The sequence below is a fragment of the Danio aesculapii genome, chromosome 25, assembly GCF_903798145.1.
Source record: "Danio aesculapii chromosome 25, fDanAes4.1, whole genome shotgun sequence".
In the NCBI taxonomy this organism is placed as follows: Eukaryota; Metazoa; Chordata; class Actinopteri; order Cypriniformes; family Danionidae; genus Danio; species Danio aesculapii.
Window position 1 is genome coordinate 30,907,645 of NC_079459.1, and position 20,465 is coordinate 30,928,109.

Sequence of the window (20,465 nt, forward strand, 5' to 3'; positions counted from 1 at the left end):
ATTACAGTTGCCATGGGTAATTTCCAAATTTATTTCATAATATATTTTAAAGTAAATAGAGAACATAACTTATAATGGTATTAACTAATGCTGTATAACTTTTAGAATCATAACATATTGTGATAAAAACATAAACAAACCCATTTATAACACAGTGGAGTTCAATGCTGAATACACTAGTCAAGCAGAATCTGCCTTTGCCTTCATTTGCTCGATGTCTTTGCATTGTCGGGTGACAGTGAACACATTAAAACACATTATTTATGAGTGTTTTAATGACACCATTTAACTAAAACATTTATTTTCTCTAAGCTTTTACCAATAAAAACAAACAAAGGGTTACATTAAATCATGAAAACATCCCCGTCATTCTCCCTCTCTTCTCAGATGGCATGGTGGGCTAAATCAAAGGTTTGGCCCGCTGGCCCTAGTTTGGGCATCTCTGCTATGAAGATTTATTGTTATTATTATTATTATTGACATTTTTTCTTTCATATATGTATACTATATGTATAAGTAGTAGGCTATATGTAATATCAGAAAATGGAAATTAGTCAAAATAACGAATGTTTTCATTTGTTGCGAATGAAAATCTGGGATATTCCACCAAATATAGATTTTTTTTTAGCTTTCTTAAAGTTAAAACATTGGTATTGTGTCATCTAAACACGAATTAAAGTGTTATTTTGAACAATTAGATTTTTTTCCCCATAGATTTACATACTTATACACTCGATCTACATTAGGTATGGGCATACATATAAGATTCTGACGGTGTGATAACCTTGGATAAAAATATCACGGTTTCTCGGTATTGTGATTACTACTCTAAAATGTATTCTTTTATAATGTCTGGGTAAAAAACTTTTTCCTCTTTGAACACAATATATTTTATTTTGAGAGACTTTGAAAATATTTTGGAGCAGTAAACATGTCAAGCTAAATACTTCAAATGAATTGGTGACTTCTGCTGTCTTCATTAGTTTTTTAAAAACACAGATTTCTTTATAAGTTAAACCGGCGTCTTTGGAGACCTTTTCTGCTGGAGATACTATTGTCCTAAAAGCATAAATAAAAAATCCTACACATACCTTAGGCATCATTTTATGGTCAAAATTATTAGCCCCTTTAAGCTATATTTTTTTCAATAGTACACAGAACAAACCATCGTTAGGGTATATAATAACTTGCCTAATTACCCTAACCTGTCTAGTTAACCTAATTAACCTAGTTAAGCCTTTAAATGTCACTTTAAGCTGTATAGAAGTGTCTTGAATAATATCTAGTAAAATATTATTTACTGTCATCATGACAAAGATAAAATAAATCCGTTATTAGAGATGAGTTATTAAAACTATTATGATTAGAAATGTGTTGAAGAAAATTTTCTCCGTTAAACAGAAACTGGGAAAAAAATAAACATGGGGATAGGCATGTGCCGGTATCACATTTTCATGCTGCGATTAATTGATTGAGCTTTTATCACGGTAAACGGTATTATCACGATATTGTAGTTTTACTAGAGAAACGGGTAAAAAAACACAAAAAACTTCAGCTTCGTCAACTTAGTAACTTTAATAACTTTTTAATTAACTAAAAGTTCTTCAAACATTTAAATACAAATAAATATAAATAAAACAATACACAATATAAAAGTAAACTTGAGCAATTATATCAAAGTGAATGTGCAAAGGGAAACCGTCTTCGATCAGCAATCCCTCTGCATTTTTTTGGAACCCAAAATATTTCCAAACCTCTGACTTTACCCTTTTTGAAGGGGGATAAATTGTCGGCAGCGTTCCTCCTTCCGCCATGCTTCTTCTTCGTGTGAGGATTAGAGGGCGGTGGCATCGGCGGCGCGCCCTGCGTGCACACAGTGCTTCTACATGTGGGGATTGTTTACATCAGAGTGCGCATCAGTTCTGCGCAGCATATACGCAGTGTTTCTTCAAGCGGTTGATGGAAAATAAGCTAAGGCGCGTTCTAAGAATTTAAATTCGGATCTATTATTTTTCACGGTATTTTGAAGTGCCCGCGATAACAATATCGTGCATATTCATTACCGTGATTTATCGCATTACTGAATACCGGCACAAGCCTACATGTTAATAATAATTCTGACTTCAACTGTACACACTCCTTATGCATTTATATATGCATTTATGAGTGCATTATTCACCACACACAGCCCAGATAGCTGTCTAGACCAGTAGATCTCCTGTTAGTAATGGTTTGGACTACAGCCAGATCTTGATGTTTCATAGTGCAAGTTGCGTGTTTGTCTTGTCTGTGTCAGGTCTTGGTGCCCTCTGAGTATGAGTACAGCATGAGGAGGCGTTTAGAGGATCAGGAGCCAGTGTTCACCCCACAACAACGCCGGCTTCCCGGCAGCACTGAGGGCTTCCAGCACAGGGTTCTTGCCCCAGCGCCTGCTGTATTCGAGGCAGTGGCTGACGGCATGCAGCCCACTCCAGGAATACAGTACCCGCTTCCTCAAGCATACCAGGTACAGACACATATAGCCATTTGGCCTCAATATACTCATAATGAAGTTCATTTTGTTGGAACTAATTTGTATGCTGTTAACAAACATTTTGATGCTGAACAATATATCATTTGAGCATTAATATTTATTAAAGATTAAAAAATTAAGAAAATATTATTATTTTAAAATCTTTTATACAATGATGACCATGCTATTTTACATTTAATTTGTTCAATTTCTCTACTTGAATACAGTTTTGACTCACCAGAAAACCATAAAGCACTGGTTATGTATTTTTTTGCTGGTAATTTGTTATAATTTATGTAGATGCACTGCATAAAAAAAGACTTGATCATCTCAGTCGATCTAAATAAATGACATTTTTCCTAATATAGCTATCAGATCATCTGGTGAAATTATATTCATATCGCTATATCTATCACAGCAAAACAAAATATTGCAGTGTCAGATATTTTCTAATATCGTGCACCCCTACTGTCCACAATACTGAGAGCGGCATTTACTGTAGATGAAAATGAAATGTGCATTGTATGGTCTCGTTTTAATCACAAAGTAAACATACGACTTTAATGGCAACGGTGAGAAAGCAGCGGTGAAGAAAGCATCAGAAATTAGCAGTGCAGTCTGTTTGCACAAACGGCAATTCGTCACTCCAGGTAAAGTCATGTGACTTTTAGTTACAGCATATTAAATAAATAAAATAAATAATACATAATAAAATAAATTTCAAAAACAACATTTTAGGCCTTAAAAAGTCTTAAATTGACTGAAATATTGTCTTGTAGGTCTAAAATAATTTTAAACAGGTCTTAATTTTCTTTTGTTTATGTAAAGCTACCCAATCGATCAAACACATCCAATGACCCACAAATACATCTGAATAAAAATCCAAAATCAAACAAAAAGTTCTTAGGGGTATCTTAAATAATGTGTCGGTGCTGTTTGGGTAAGGGATTCATCAGAATAAACAGCAAAAATCAGTCCAAGGCACTCGAAAAATGTGGAAATTTAAAAAAAAGCCTTTATTTACATGGCTAATCCTTAAAAAAAATCTATGCGTTTCAACAAAGAACTACCTTCATTAGGGTAACTGTTACATCTGAATAAAATAAAACTTTTAGAACAGTCAGTTGTGCATACAGTTAGTTTTTTATATGTTTATAAGTATGTTTTTATATGTTATTTAGTAAAAATATATGTATATAACTAGGGTCTGCTTGACACAATATCTAAAACATGTGGCTAAGTAATAACTAATTAGAATTACAGGCAAATCATGATAGGACAAGTAATTTTTTTTCCTTAAAGGTCTTTGAAGAAGACCTGGAGAAGTCTGAAATTTCATTCTTCATGGTCTTAAAGTCTTAAATTTGACTACCAGCAGAAAACCTTAAAGTAATATGTATGTCAACTTGCTTTCATTTCCTATGGCTTAGTCCCTTTATTCATCAGGGGTCGCCACTGCAGAATGAACCGCCAACTTATCTAACATATGTTTTACACAGTGGATGTCCTTCCAGCTGCAACCCAGTACTAGGAAACATCCATACACACTCATTCACACACATACATTATGGACAATTTAGTTTATTCAATTCACCTATAGCGCATGTATGTTAACCTGCTTAATTTAGCATAATTTACTATCTATCATTAATTCTACCATTATATTATTTATTATTTATTTGTGATCATTTGAATTTAGAACATTTTAGTTCAATTTTAACTTGTGTTTTACCTTTTTATTGACTTTTAATTCTGTTTTAGTTACTTTAGGACAGTTAAACTTGATGATGATGATGATGATGATGATGATGATGATGATGATGATGATGATGATGATGATGATGAAAGCCTTTATTTGTCACACACACTTTTACATGCATTGAAATTGGACCCCTCTGACCATACACAAACATCACACATCTCAGGGGAAGACAGGTCAGACAAGATGTAGCTTTAAAAAGAGGAAATGAGATGCATTAGGCAAAAGGGAGGTGAAAAAAAAAGCCTCTCCTACACTGTCTTTGAAGTAGGGAACTGTTGCATAGGCAACTAGCTTAATAAAAAATTTACATTAGTGTTTGTTTACTGTAGTTAACCCTGATCTGTTATTATAAACCAAATCAGTTAATTTAATATGAAAACAATTAACCCTCCGTTCGTGTTCACCTCCCACCCCTTGCTTTAGTGATCCTGGTCAAAATTGATTAGTCTGCTTTAACTGCTCTTAAATTGCTCCATAAGCATTTTTCACCACCAAATATTTATTCAACATTCTTTAGCTGTGAACAATGTCTCGAACTAGTGTTTAACAGATTTATAGAATTAGACATAAAATAACTGCAGTGGAAATACAAATAGCCATTGAAAATGTGTTACAAAATAAACATGTAATGTCATGGAGGTAATCACGTGGGAGGATCGGCACACAAGCACGGGAAAGAGATGTGTACCCACAAAAGACATCGTTCAGTTTGAAATGTGTGTGTGTGAGTGAGTGTAGAGTTTGAGTGGTGTGTATGAGGATGTTTTCTGTTTGATGGTTGAATATAATCTGGATATCTATTCATTTCCTATGGTGGTCACTTTTAACCCACTTTTTGCACCACAAGTGTAACATGGTTGATTAAAACACTCAAAATTTAACAAAAGGGGTGATCATCACTTTTGTATGTTTGTGTGTCTTAAGTTGTAAATCGGTCAGATTTGACCCGGACACGACAGGGATGTTCAACTCAAATGTTACTTGAACAAAAAAAGTCTTTAAAAAATTTATTAAAACCTTTTATTTCAGGATGTTGCCAAGAAAACATTTCTCATTTTTATTTAGTTTAACTTTAAACTCAAAACTATCTAGGAATATTGTTACAAAAACTAATAAAAAAGACCAAAAACATACGAAATTACTAAAACATTCAAATTATTTAGAATAGAATTAGAATGGAAGATTTGTAATAGCAACCGTAACATAACACTAAAGCATGCAGAAATACTATTATATTTGGTCAATTAAAGTTTAACTCATCCCTATGTTACGTGTTTAAGTTTTTCAAGATATTAAATGGATGAAACGTAACAATCAGTGAGTCTAATGATGCTGGAGGAAAAATGAGAAGACACAACTGCTTGTTAAGTGAAACAAAAAGCAAGTATTTATTAAACCGAGAATTTCAAACAGTGAATATAGGAAATTAGATGTAAATGTAATTTTAAATAATCGAATTAAAGGAAAAACAGGAGTGTTGCTAAAACAAAGAAATAATTATAACAAAACAATCTAACTAAACCCCAACCCACTAAACTAACTAACCAAAGAAAAATGCAGAAACAAAATCGTAATCTTCAGCACGTCGCTTAAATAAACTTACTAACTAATTCAAAACATAATTACACATGTGACAACGCCTCCATAAACGAGCTAACAAATAGAGATACTAAGCAGCTCAAATTACTAGAGTTCTCGTAAAGTACACACTGTTAGCCATTAGCAAAACAAGAGCCATTAATCCAATTCTCATAAAGATCGTTCAACTTCTCAATAGATACTAAATTGAGCTGCACAAGCTTATCTAATAAATCGATCACTTAAATCGAAAGAAAACTAGACAACACAGCAACCAAACTAAGCAAAACACAAATGAACTGGCCGGCCGACACAAGTGAGGAGTCTGGCAGTGAGCCAAGCACTCCTGGAGAACAGCGCAAGCGTACGGCTTTTATACTGTGTGGACCAGCTCCTGATTGGTGCACCCGTTGAGTCGCGATGGTGATTGACAGCCCCCTTGACCAATGGTTGCAAACCTAAAACAGGACAAGATTCACAGCGAAAGAGAGAGAGAAGAGAACGCAAAACAGTGAACAAACAACAAAACATACATGAAACGTAACACTTAATGTAAAATACAAAACTAATATTGTAGCATCAGTATATTTGTTTATAGTAGTGCGATAATATAGCACACATCAGACACATTTAAATGCTTAATATCTGTGTTATTATTATTTTGAAATAGAACTGAGCTTAGCTTTCATATCTCACAGCAAGATCTCATAATTTAAATGCCGTGCTTCACATTTCTCCTCCAGTAAGAATCTAATGCTTATTCTTGCCTAAGAAGGAGGGTTTGTTATGATTATGAAACATATTCCTACATTATTAATGAGATCTTTCCTCTGATGCTGTTTTAGGTGTCCACAGTGGCCCAGAGCTCCAGTGGTCACAGTCACACTCCCAGTCCGGCGGTGCACAGCGGGCCGCATCATCATGGCCCGGCGGCGGCTCAAGCCCACACTCCTGCACCCGTACAGGGTCATGCTCATCCACCCACCCCGTCTGCATCCACACAGGGCCAGCAGCAGTTCCAGAGACTCAAGGTGGGCCGGCTTTTGTGTCCTGGTTCATGTGTGGGCATCAAATTAAGTTTTTCTTGTGTTGCTTGAAAATGATTAATGAAAAATATGTTTTTGACAATGCATGGTTTCTGCTACATTAATTCTTCCATGGCGGGGCGCCACACCAAAATTCATCCCGCCACGGCTACATTACAGCTTCTTATTCAAAACATTCAGTCGGTTTTTTAAATAGCAGGTTATAATCGCACCAAAACGTATCAAAAGGTAAGTGAATAATAACATCGCAGACTTTTCTGTAACAGTAGTAGTGCTGTGCATTATTTGTTTAATCCTATAAGGTGACATCCTGACTGACTGACTGACAGGTGTGTGATGCGTGAGGCTAGCAAACACGATGTAGCTTTCAGTTAAGATGAACACAGTTTCGATAATTATACTTTATTTATAGATAAAGGTCTATTGTTCTGCATACAATGACTTTATCTTGCTGGAGTTTATAACCGTTTCACTTTACCTCAGGACGCAGCAATGCCGCTCTGTAGGTCTATTGGAGACATTCATAAATATTCCTAGCAAATTAATAAATATCGTAGACTAACTCGTTACATAAACAGACTAAATCGCACTTCAGCAGCGTTTAATTGAGAGCGCACAAGAAGATCTGCACTTGAGCAGCGTATATTTGAGGGCGCGCACGAAGTTTTGTGCAGGAACAGAGGAAATCGACACTCGAGCACAGAGATTCACATGCTCGTATTACATGAATGCGATCTCGACTTGTAATACTGCGCTCACAACATTAGTCAATGAAATAACGCCACAGTTAGTTTGTAGATCTGGCTCAACAGAGTCTGCCGCCACAGCTGGAACAAATCCTAGAGGAAACACTGCAATGTATTGTTTCAGCAACAACATTGCAATCTGTACATTCGCTATTATCAGATCGCAGACTCTTTGTAATCAATAATCTCACTGTATAATTACAATTAATGACAATAATGTTTGGAAATGTGAATTGATATTTCAAACTGGCATGCTACAGAAAAATGGAAATAATCGACTTTAAACCTTTTTTTTTGGTGAAACAAGTGGCCTAAGACTTTTGCACAGTGCTGTATATGTGAAATTTAAAAGTCTTTGCTGGGCAAATTCCCACACTATATATCATATTAAGTTTGTTGACATTCTGTATTAGTATTTATAATACTTGGTCGACACCCAAACTTCTTACCTGAAGATTAAAGATGCCGTGTTTTCACAGAGATAATTAAATCTGCCTTTTCCAGTTGTGCTCTGCATCTCTGCAATTCTTGCTTTAAATATATCTAAGATCTATTTTGATGGAATATTGTACTTTTTTTTTATACCCCATTGATATTTTTAGTTTTATTTGGTTTGTCTTGGTGTAAAGGAGCTTTTTTTTCTCCCTCCATTTTGGTTTCTTGGTGTCTGTCTTTGACCAGAATTCCCTGGTAGGAGAGATCTTGCATCTAAAGAGAGATAAATGGTGTTATTTTTGCAGGTGGAGGATGCTCTGTCTTACCTGGACCAGGTGAAGCTCCAGTTTGGCAATCAGCCACAGGTCTACAATGACTTCCTGGATATTATGAAAGAGTTTAAATCTCAGAGGTGAGACTTTTCAGATGGAGGAGAACAAAAATGTATGTTTGTATTTATTTGTGTTTCGAAAGTCTTAAAGCTTTACCATGAGTTAAAGTAAAACGTGTATATATGTATGTATTTGGATATTTATTTTTCAGTATTTAGCTTTATGAGAATCAACATTTTGAGTTTATCCTGTGGAAATTATGATTAAGATGGTTAAAGTTTTAATTATTTAGCTTGTGATGCCTAATAAAATATTGTAAGTTTTTTTTTTTTCCCATGACGAAAAGCTGATTTTAGTGTGAAATAATCATTCTGAAATCCTGATTCAAAAATGTGTAGTTATATTTAATAATTGCGAATACTTTCTCTTCTGTATTCTGCAGTATTGACACCCCAGGCGTAATCAGCAGGGTGTCGCAGCTCTTTAAGGGTCACCCTGATCTCATTATGGGGTTCAACACGTTTCTTCCACCGGGATACAAGATTGAAGTTCAGACCAATGACCTGGTTAACGTGACTACACCTGGTCAGATCCACCACATCACGCCTCACGGCATCTCCGTGCAGAACATCCCCATAGTGCCACCTCCACCGCCCTCACAGCAGCAGAACCAGATCTCCACAAACCCTCCCAATCTGGCAACCACACCTCCTGCTCAACCTGCACCCAAAACCAAGGTAGTCAATTGGGCTGGGCTGAAAATATTGACTTTCTTAATTTGAATAGATTTTGGTTCACTTGATGTTGATTTTTAAGTTCCAAGAGTCAGATTTTAGTCTGATTAAAAGTAGTCACATAAACCTTTCACCAGAAGTTTATCATTGGCTGAAAAACACTAGCCGTGCATATATCCCACTGTCCCTTTTAATGTTCAGTCTTGATCAGGGTTACTGATGTTTCTCTTTCTCTTCACAGCCCCTGCAGTCTCCAGTTTTAACTCCGAGCAGTCAGCCCAATCCGTCCATCCCTCCATACGCATCTCCGCGTTCGCCACCGCTGCAGCCCAACATCCCCGTCAGCAGCATGCCCACTGCCCCGCCGTTGCAGAACAACCAGCCTGTGGAGTTCAACCATGCCATTAACTACGTCAACAAGATCAAGAACCGGTTCCAGGGCCAACCTAACATCTACAAGTCCTTCCTGGAGATCCTGCACAAGTACCAGGTCAGGGAACAGTCTCAGAGGGACAGTTCACCCCCCAAAAAATCTGATTTACTCAGGAGTTTTTATTCCGTTACACAAAAGAAGATATTTTGAAGAATGTTGGAAACTGGTAGCCGTTGATATCCACAACATTACATTTAATAAAAACATTACATACACACACAACACAAGCAGCATAAGTTGTTTTGTTTTGTTTTGCTATAAATGAATGGAAGTGAATGGGACTGAAAATATTGACACATTTAAGTTACAACAGTCATGCCATACGTGCGTGAAAGATTGAGGAAATTCAGCTTTTTAGTCAGGGGAAATCATGGAAAAGTCAGGGAATTTGGTATTTAGCTTGGAGTGGAAACCTTGCATTTACAAATTTCTTGTTTCATTGATCAGAAGGAGCAGCGTAACGCTAAAGAAGCTGGCGGGAGCTACACCCCGGTTCTGACTGAGCAGGAGGTTTATGCTGAAGTAGCTCAACTCTTCAAAAACCAGGAAGATCTGCTCTCCGAGTTCGGACAGTTCCTTCCCGATGCCAACAGCACTGTGGTGAGTTTGGCTCCGCCCACTTATTGATGCACGAGTCTGTTACGGTCCGTCCACTTTCTCTGCACAGTATAATTAAAAATGCCAAAGAAATATGCATATGTATATATAAATACTATTTTATATGGAGGATGAAAACTGCAAAAACAATAAATAAATCTTCAAATTCCTGCATAAATAAATTTACAAATAGTGAATCGTGCAGGCAGATTGCAAAGTAAATAAATTGCGTGAATGTTGGGAGAATAAGAAAATGCTAAACTTTTCTAACGATCGACCAATGACGGCATAAAGAAGATGGTCCTTCTGATGATTAAACACCCTCTCATTAAGATGTTGAGCCGAGGAAAAGTAAATACTGAACTAGGTTGAAAAATAAGGGGGGAATCATTTTTCAGTTTAGCATTTTTTTATCCCCGCAACATTTGGGTGATTTATTTGATTATTTATATTCCTACTCTATTAATCATTTATTTATGCAGGAAATTGTGGATTTTTATATACATTTATTTCTTGTTTTATTTATTTATTTATGGCTGTTAATTTATTTATTGTTTTGTTTATTGGTATTTATTTGTTTATTGATTTATTGTTTTGTTTATTGTTTGTTTATTTATTTATTGTTTTTATTTATTTATTGCTGTTAATTTATTGTTTTGTTTGTTTATTGATTTATTGTTTTGTTTATTGTTTATTTATTTATTGTTTTTATTTATTTATTTATTGCTGTTATTTATTTGTTTTGTTTATTTACTGGTATTTATTTATTGTTTTATTTATTGTTATTAATTAATTTGTTTGTGTGTTTTTTTATGCAGGAATTTATGGATTTGTTTACTTATATATTTATTTAATTATTTATTTATTTGCCTATTTATTCATTTATTGTTTTTGCAGGTTTCCTCCATAATTTTACAACTCCCTTAAAGTTTTACTATTTTTGAGTCCATTCAGTCAGTCTCCGGGTCTGATGTAAGCATTTTTAACTTAGCTTAGCATAGATCATTGAATCAGATTAGTCCATTTGCATCTGGTTGTAAATAAAACATGTCATGTCAAAACTTTCTTGCAATACTTTTCTCAATGCACATTTTAATGGTTAAATTATCTGTACAACATCATGGTTGTTTAAAAAAAGCATATTTATTTGATTATTAGTCTCAACAGGTCTGTTTTTAAAGCTTTATCAGTCATTATTTAAAAAATCCTTTATGAGAATTATAGGTATATTAGGATTATGATATGTTTAATATGAGAATAATATGATTATTTATACTATGATTATTTATTCATTCATTCATTTTCTTTTCGGCTTAGTCCCTTTATTAATCTGGGGTCGCCACAGCAGAATGAACCGCCAACTTATCCAACCGCCAACTTATATTTTGCGCAGCGGATACCCTTCCAGCTGAAACCCATCACTAGGATATAATATAATATAATATAATATGAGAATTATTGTTGTATTTACCTTGTAAACGGCTCCTTTACTCCGGTTTTAATGGAACTTTAATTGATGCATGGTCACCATTTATTTTGGTCAGTCAAACTGTTGAATTTTTATTGAAACACTGAGATGTTTATGTATTTTTACACCTCTGACTAAGTGTTACTGGGGTAAAATTGCATTGTAGAGAAGAAAATATACAAAGACCTTGCACTGGAATATGAAGTTGCTTAAGATTGTTAACCTCAAAGTACAGTTTAGATTTTACATTGTCGTCAAAACGTATTGCTTACAATATAAACTTAACTCACACGTCCACTATTTAGTTTGTCCACAAGGTGTCAGCCTTAAACCATAGCATAAACAGTAGACACCCATATTTATTATTAGTTATCTAAAAATGTGTTTTAAACAAACAAAAATACATTTTATTTATTGTTGTTGTTTTTGTTGTTGTTATTATTATTATTATTATTGGTGTAATTATTATTATTATTATTATTATTATGATGATGATGATTATTTATTTATTTTTGTCACTCATACATTTTACAGACAAAGTGTAGGCAGTAAATGAGGATGGATCTTTCAGAAATATACTTAAAGTTGTAGCTTGTTAAAATAAAATATATTTTTTAAATTAATAAAATAAAAAGCAAATTAAATTCTGTAAAACACGGCCAATGGAAATCTGAAATGTTTCCTTAGCGGCTAGCAGGGCTATTGTGTTGTATTTTATTTTGTTTAATTTTAAATGCTTCTAGTTTACATCAATAATAATTGTATTTATTTCAATAATAACCCTTCTCTGATTTGTCTTTAGCTGCTGGGTAAGACGACAGCGGAGAAAGCCGAATCTGTGCGTAATGATCATGGAGGAACGGTAAAGAAACCGCAGCTCAATAACAAACAGAGGCCCAATCAGAACGGCTGTCAGATACGCAAACACTCAACAACAGCCATCACACCACCTGTTAAGGTAGCACTAAAAGATTAATAGCAAAATATTTAATATATTTCAATATGTTGAACTGATTTCATACTATCCCTTAACGCTTGTGTACTTTTCAAATTGACTACCCTTTCATTTTGTTTGTGGCTGTTTTTGCCCCATTGACTTCCATTATAATGAAGCTTCTGTATGGAGTAAAACTGCTGATTACAGTGTGTTTGCATAAATACACTAATGCCTAGTTCAGACTGCAGAATTTTCAAGGTAGTGGCGTTACAGATGTTTGATCTGGACCATCATTCAGTTGCTGCTGTGTTTACATTGCAAGATGGATCAGGACAGGAGGTTTCAAACTGCATGACTTTACATTAGGATAATTCCTCACAACTTTGTCTCGGTGCGCAAACTACATCACTCACAACCAAACACACGAGAAATGACATGGAAACAACGTGAGGCCTCATATCTTCTGTTATTAACTACATAATGAGAATGAAGCCATTAGTGGGGCAGAAAATGGACTCGTTTTGCCCACCTGGGTTTTGAAGGGAATTAGCGATTTCTTTTTTTTAGCGGTATATAATGCTCAGATGACACGTCAAACAGACACGAGTGCTTCTGCCACATTTCCACTAGTTTTTCCTCCATTTATTGGGTGCAAATAGACTGAAAAGTTCCTCTTAACTTCTCCCCCAACGTCCCACTGAGCTGCAGGTACCCATACTAGTGGATGCTGATTTCACACGGTATGATTTGAATCGCAGACCGCTCCAGATATTTAGCACGCCAAATATTTGATGAGTGTCAACGAATCATCTGCGATTCTATCAGATGGCGTCTTTGATAGGTCACACTGTGTGATTGTTACTCGCGTGAACGAGCACCTGTTTGTCTGCGATTTCAGGCATTTGTCGGCGATTTCTCAAACTGTTGACGAATCAAAATCAGTGCTAAAATCCTGCAGTCTGAACTCGGCATTTCTGTGTTTAATATGTTCTGAGAGCTGAGCTGCTTATTACAATTTGCTCAGATGTATCAAGATAGTAATAATAATATTAAAAATAATAATAATAATTCCTTATATTTAAATAGCGCTTTTCTAGACACTCAAAGCGCTTTACACAATGGGGGGGGGGTCTCCTCATCCACCAACAGTGTGCCGCATCCACCTGGATGATGCAACGGCAGCCTAATTGCACCAGACCACACACCAGCTGATTGGTGGAAAGAAGACACAGTGATGAAGCCAATAATGATGTGGAGATGGTTAGGAGGCCATGATGGATAAATGCCAGTGGGCAAATTTGGCCAGTATGCCGGGGTTAAAACCCTACTCTTTTTCGAAAGGACATCCTGGCATTATTTTTTTCAATGACCACAGAGAGGGTTTAACGTCTCATCCGAAAGACGGTGCTCACTGAGATATAGAGTATATCAATATACTGGGGCATTAGGACACAAACAGACTGCAGATTGAGCGCCCCCTGCTGGTCTCATTAACACCACTTCCAGCAGCAACCTAGCTTTCCCATGTGCTCTCCCATCCAGGTACTGACCGGGCGCAGCCCTGCTTAACCTCAGTGGGCCACCATGTGAGAGTTGCAGAGAGCTGGCTGCCGATAAGTGCGCACAAAGTGTACACAGGTTTTTCTCTCACAGACACACACACACACACACACACACTAAAACTAAGCTTTTTTTTGCACTGCAACTGATTCATTTATACATTCATTTTCTTTTTGGCTTAGTCCCTTTATTAATCCGGGGTCGCCACAGCCAAATAAACTTATCCAGCATATGTTTTGTGCAGCGGATGCCCTTCCAGCTGCAACCCATCACTGGGAAACACCCATACACACTTATTCACACACTATGGACAATTTTGGCTTACCCAATTCATCTGTACCGCATGTCTTTGGACTGTGGGGGAAACCGGAGCACCCGGAGGAAACTCACGCGAACACAGGAGAACATGCAAACTCCACACAGAAACGCCAACTGACCCAGCCGAGGCTTGAACCAGCGTCCCTCTTGCTGTGAGGCGATCATGCGACCCACTGCGCCACCATGCAGCCCACTGCAACTGATAATGAGTAAAAATTACAAATTGTACCTCTTACTAACAGGTAAAACCAGCAGCAATCAAGAATGCATGATTATTTGCTGTCATGGCTTTGCAATCAAAACATGCCATCACAATGGAAGTCAATGGGGCAAAATAAGCCACCAACATAATGCAAGGGTAGAAAATTTTCAATGCATTTTCCCAAAATATGTGTTAAAATAAGATTGGGTGCTAAAAATCATCCCATTTGCTGAAACTCAGAGAAAGTTGTGGCCAAATTAAGACTCAAAATCACCTCAGAGTGGATGAAAACATCCTCAACAGCACACAAGGGTTGAGCCAGTTTTGCTTACTGATAAAGTGTTTATTAATATTGGGTGCTATTGTTATTTTTGAAAATAAAATGTTCTTTTTTTTATTGTATGATACTCAAATAGTTTTCTTTTTACAGAAAAAGCTCAAGTTAATGAACATAAAAGATTCATCCGGAGCGGAGGCTGGCAAACACGGTGGAGGAACCGAGTCTCTTTTCTTCGAAAAAGTGAGTTGCTTTGGTTTGCTTGTTGATGTTTTGTCTGAAAAGTTTAGCTTTGCATTGGTAAGTGTTATTATTCTTGTGTTTGTAGGTGCGGAAAGTTTTACGGAGCGCTGAGGCCTATGACAACTTCCTCCGGTGCCTGGTCATCTTTAACGAGGAGATCATTTCTCGTGCTGAGCTGGTGCAACTTGTGGTTCCTTTCCTTGGGTAAGGCTAGTTTAAAGTTTGTTTGTTCATTTAATTGATTTCTAGTTTATGAAATTAAGCCAGCATTTGTCCAGCAGTAATGTTTGTTTTTATTTCTAATTAAATAATACCTTTACATATTCAAAACTGGCACAAATTTGTATATTTACATTTGATGTTATTATTATTTACATTTATTTATATGTAATTTTATTTTTAATTTATTTGATCTGTTTTATTATTGATTTTAAACATTTTTATTAAATTTGATAATAAATAATGCACTACACAACACACAAAACAGTTAAATAATACATGTATTTATTCAAAACTGGCACAAATTTGTATATTTATATTTGATGTTATTATTATTTATTTATATGTAATTTAATTTTAACAAAATGTTATCTGTTTTTTATTGACTTTAAACATTTTAAATTTGATAATAAATAATGCACTACACAACACACAAAACAGTTAAATAATACATTTATTTATTTAAAACTGGCACAATTTTGTATATTTACATTTGATGTTATTATTATTTACATTTATTTATATGTAATTTAATTGAATTTTATTTATTTTATCTGTTTTGTTATTGATTTTAAACATTTTTATTAAATTTGATAATAAATAATGCACTACACAACACACAAAACTGTTAAATAATACATTTATTTATTCAAAACTGGCACAAATTTGTATATTTATATTTGATGTTATTATTATTTACATTTATTTATATGTAATTTAATTGAATTTTATTTATTTTATCTGTTTTGTTATTGATTTTAAACATTTTTATTAAATTTGATAATAAATAATGCACTACACAACACACAAAACTGTTAAATAATACATTTATTTATTCAAAACTGGCACAAATTTGTATATTTATATTTGATGTTATTATTATTTACATTTATTTATATGTAATTTAATTTTTAATTTGTTTTATCTGTTTTTTTATTGACTAAACATTTTAAATTTGATAATAAATAATGCACTACACAACACACAAAACAGTTAAATAATACATTTATTTATTTAAAACTGGCACACATTTGTATATTTACATTTGATATTATTATTATTAGTAGTAGTAGTAGTAGTATTTACATTTATATTTAATTTAAATTATTTATTTTATCTGTGATTATTTTTATTATATTTTTCTATTGACTTTATTTTATTTGATAATAAATAGTGCATTACACAACACACAAAACAGTTAAATAATACATGTATTTATTCAAAACTGGCACAGATTTGTATATTTACATTTGATATTATATTTTTTAGTTTTGTATGTAATTAAAATTTTAATTTATTTTATCTGGGTTTTTTTTATTAACTTTAAACATTTTTAATGCACTACTTGACAAACAAAACTGATATATAATACATTTATTCATTCAACACTGGCACAAATTTGTATATTTACATTTGATAATGTATTATTGTTAGTATTATTATTATTTGCATATATTTATATTCAATTAATTATTTATTTTATCTGTTTTTTTGTTGTTGTTTTTTTTATTATTATTATTATTTTACATTTTTAAAAACTTTTTTAATAATGTATATTTATTTATATTAAATAATTTAAATATATATATATATATATATATATATATATATATATATATATATATATATATATATATATATATATATATATTTAGTTATGTATTTAACAGTGATTTTAATTAAGTTTTATTAGAATAAATAATACACTACATAAAACCGTTATATAAAGATTAAATTAGCAGTTGTAGATTTGTGTTTGTACATTTTTGAATAAAGCTCATGTTTAGTTAAATTTAATTAAATTGATTTCAATTTAATAAAATCAATAAAATACAAAACCCATTCTTTTCAGTAGTGAGATTTTGACTTAATAGTATAAACTACTTGATGTTGTGTTTGTTTTTTTTGGAAAATAGTTTATTTATTTTCTGTATTTATTTTATTGATTGATTGGTTGATGTAAAAGCTGCTCCAGTATCTTATTTTGCAGTTGTGCGTTTATGTTTTTACATTCTTCACATTAATTTTTTTCTTCAGCAAATTTCCCGAGCTGTTCACCTGGTTTAAGAACTTCCTTGGATATAAGGAGATGTCACACCTGGAGACGTACCCGAAGGAAAGAGCCACTGAAGGAATTGCCATGGAAATCGACTACGCTTCCTGTAAGCGTCTGGGCTCGAGTTACCGAGCATTACCCAAGAGCTACCAGCTGCCCAAATGCACAGGCAGAACTGCGCTCTGTAAAGAGGTACCAGAAGATTTAACAGCTGCTGCTTTACACACAACCATCAAACTTGCATTAAATATATTTATTTATTAATGATCAGCCGGCCAGAAATCAGAGCAGTTTAGTTGTATTTTATTTTTTTGTGTGTGTTTTGGTATTGTGTTTTACATTTATTTTTTGCAGTTTTTTTTTTTTTTTTTTTTTTTTTTTTTTTTTCAGCTTTGTTGAGTTAACTTTTTTTCTTTGTTTTCTTTTTTTTGTTTTGTAGGTTTGCGTTGTTTGCATGTGCCTTTGATCTTTTTCGTTTAGTTTAATTGTGTTTTTTTTTTCAGTTTTGTTTAGTTTTTAGTTTGCGTTGTGTTTTGCTTTTACGTAATTTAGTTTTGTTGCAGTTTTGTTTAGTTTTTTTGTTTTGTTGTGTGTGTTTTTTTTAATATAAATTAATTTTTATTTATTTTTTAGTTTACATTTTTGTTTTGTTGTTTTTTGTTGTGTGTTTGTTTTTTTTTTATAAATTCTTTCTAGTTTTGTTTGTTTGTTTGTTTTTTTGTTTAGTTTTTGTTTTGTTGGTTTTTGTGTTTTCTTTGTTTTGCATGTTTGCATGTGCATTTGTTTTCACTTAGTTTTGTTTTTTGTTTGTTTTTTCATTTTAGTTTAGTTTTTTGTTTTGTTGTGTTTTTTTTCAGTTTAGTTTAGTTTTTGGTTTGTTAGTTTTTTTGTTTTGTGGGGTTTTTTGCGTTGTTTTGCATGTGCATTTGTTTCGTTTAGTTTAATTGTGTTTTTTCAGTTTTGTTTTGTGTTTTTGTTTTTTCAGTTTTGTTTAGTTAACTTTTTTGTTTGTGGTTACTTGTTTTTTTTGTTGTGTTTTGCATTTATTTAATTGTTTAGTTTTGTTTCTGTTTTGTTGTTTTTGTTTGTATTTTATTTTTTTATTTTGTTTTGTTGTGCTTTGTTTTCAGTTTTTAGTTTTTTTGTTGTGTTGTTGTGTTGTTTACCATTTATTTATTTATTTATTATTTTTATTTATTTTAGTTTTGTGTTTGTCAGTTTTATTTAGTTTTTTTTTCAGTTTAGTTTAGTTTTAGTTTTAATTAGTTTGTTTTGAGGGGTTTCTTGTGCTTCTTTTTTGTTTTTAATAAGTCAGCCAGTCTTTGTTTTGAACTTGCACACAGTCTGCATTGTAAACATTTTACAGTATGAAGTAAACACAGAAAAACACAGGGTATTCTTCATATACTTTAACACATTTAATATTTATTGATCTTTATTCATTTCATATTGAACATAGGGCACGTCATAGTCATAAAGAAATGCTACTTTGTGAATTTTCAGCTCATGTTCACATGTACCTATCTATGTTTAAACTGCACATGCTCACCTCAAAAACAAAAGTCTGCTCAAATAACACACCAACGGGACATTTCTATGTAGTATAGTATTTCCTGCTGCTTGCAATAGCACTACTGTGCTGTCATAAAAACTTGCTTGTAAAAAATGTTAATAATAAATTCGCAATCGGAATCAAAGAGACTTTGAGATTTAAATAATTATGAAATTATAATAATAATATAGTAACTATAATAATGATAAGAAGAAATATTATCATTTAAAAATTGTAAGATTTAATTTTAAAACAAATTTTCTTCTTTTCAGGTGCTGAATGATACCTGGGTTTCGTTCCCCTCATGGTCTGAGGACTCCACCTTTGTGAGCTCCAAGAAGACTCAGTATGAAGAGCACATGTACAGATGTGAGGATGAGCGCTTCGAGGTCAGTCTACACACACTTGCATAGTTTACGATCTCCACTTCACTGTCTCTCCACTCCCCCTATAGCTGGAGTGTGGTGAGCGCACTGGCGCCCCTAACCTGTGGCTGCCGTCGCATCCTCCAAGTGGATGCTGAACACTGGTGGTGTTGTGGAGAGACCCCCCTCATTTTTTTGAAGTGCTTTGGGTGTATGACCATACACGATAAATGCGCTATATAAAAACACATTGCATTACATTACATTACACTAGCTGCTGTTTTTGCTTTTGTGATGAACCTCTTGTTGTTGCTCTTCTAGCTGGACGTGGTGCTGGAAACCAACCTGGCCACCATCCGCGTGCTGGAGGCCACACAGAAGAAGCTTTCTCGAATGTCAGCCGAGGAGCAGGCCAAATTCAGACTGGACAACACTCTGGGCGGCTGCTCTGAGATCATCCATAGGAAAGCCATACAGAGGATATACGGAGACAAAGCTCCGGACATCATAGACGGACTGAAGAAAAACCCGGCGGCTTCTGTTCCCATCGTTCTCAAGAGGTTAGCGAGGATGCCAGTTCATGACAAATTTACACTCGTTGTTTTTCTGAAAAAATTCGGAAAGATTCTGATTTCTTGATTCATTAATTATTTTAAAAAAATTATTTCATTTTTAAAATGATTATTTAAATGAATTAAAAGGTTTTTGGTTGTTAGTTTGTTTTGCTTATAATTTAGCATAATAATAATACAGGATTGCATGTTTTTTGTTGATCAGTGTGTATTTTCAGTGTTGTTTGTGTACTTCGTTAATTTATTTTTAATTTCTTAAAATTATTTTAACCTTTTTTTTTACAAAAATATAATAAACTACCAAATATGATGATATTATAACTAGACATTATACCTAAACAATCTATATACTTGCTCCATTTTACAAATGAGTACTCAATTAATTAATTAATTAATTTATTAAAAATAATAATAAAATAAAAAATCAAATAGGCCCTGTTTGTTTTGTTTTTTGTAAAAGTTCATTTAAAATATATTTTTTACAAATATTTGTTGTTTCCATTATATAGATCAGTGTTTCC

General features: G+C 33.5%; 1 protein-coding gene across 2 annotated transcripts in view; it reads left to right on the plus strand.

Moving 5' to 3' along the window:
* sin3aa (SIN3 transcription regulator family member Aa) overlaps window positions 1-20,465 on the plus strand; it is a 35,946-nt gene that overhangs the window by 2,260 nt on the left and 13,221 nt on the right. For both annotated transcript variants that reach the window (XM_056451566.1, XM_056451567.1), the window contains exons 2-13: window positions 2,297-2,506; window positions 6,698-6,883; window positions 8,385-8,491; window positions 8,854-9,148; window positions 9,387-9,635; window positions 10,026-10,178; window positions 12,446-12,601; window positions 15,091-15,180; window positions 15,266-15,384; window positions 17,437-17,647; window positions 19,280-19,396; window positions 19,694-19,932. In XM_056451566.1, the coding sequence (XP_056307541.1) occupies window positions 2,327-2,506; window positions 6,698-6,883; window positions 8,385-8,491; window positions 8,854-9,148; window positions 9,387-9,635; window positions 10,026-10,178; window positions 12,446-12,601; window positions 15,091-15,180; window positions 15,266-15,384; window positions 17,437-17,647; window positions 19,280-19,396; window positions 19,694-19,932 (2,102 nt within the window). In that variant the 5' untranslated portion in view covers window positions 2,297-2,326. The remainder of the gene's footprint in view (window positions 1-2,296; window positions 2,507-6,697; window positions 6,884-8,384; window positions 8,492-8,853; window positions 9,149-9,386; window positions 9,636-10,025; window positions 10,179-12,445; window positions 12,602-15,090; window positions 15,181-15,265; window positions 15,385-17,436; window positions 17,648-19,279; window positions 19,397-19,693; window positions 19,933-20,465) is intronic.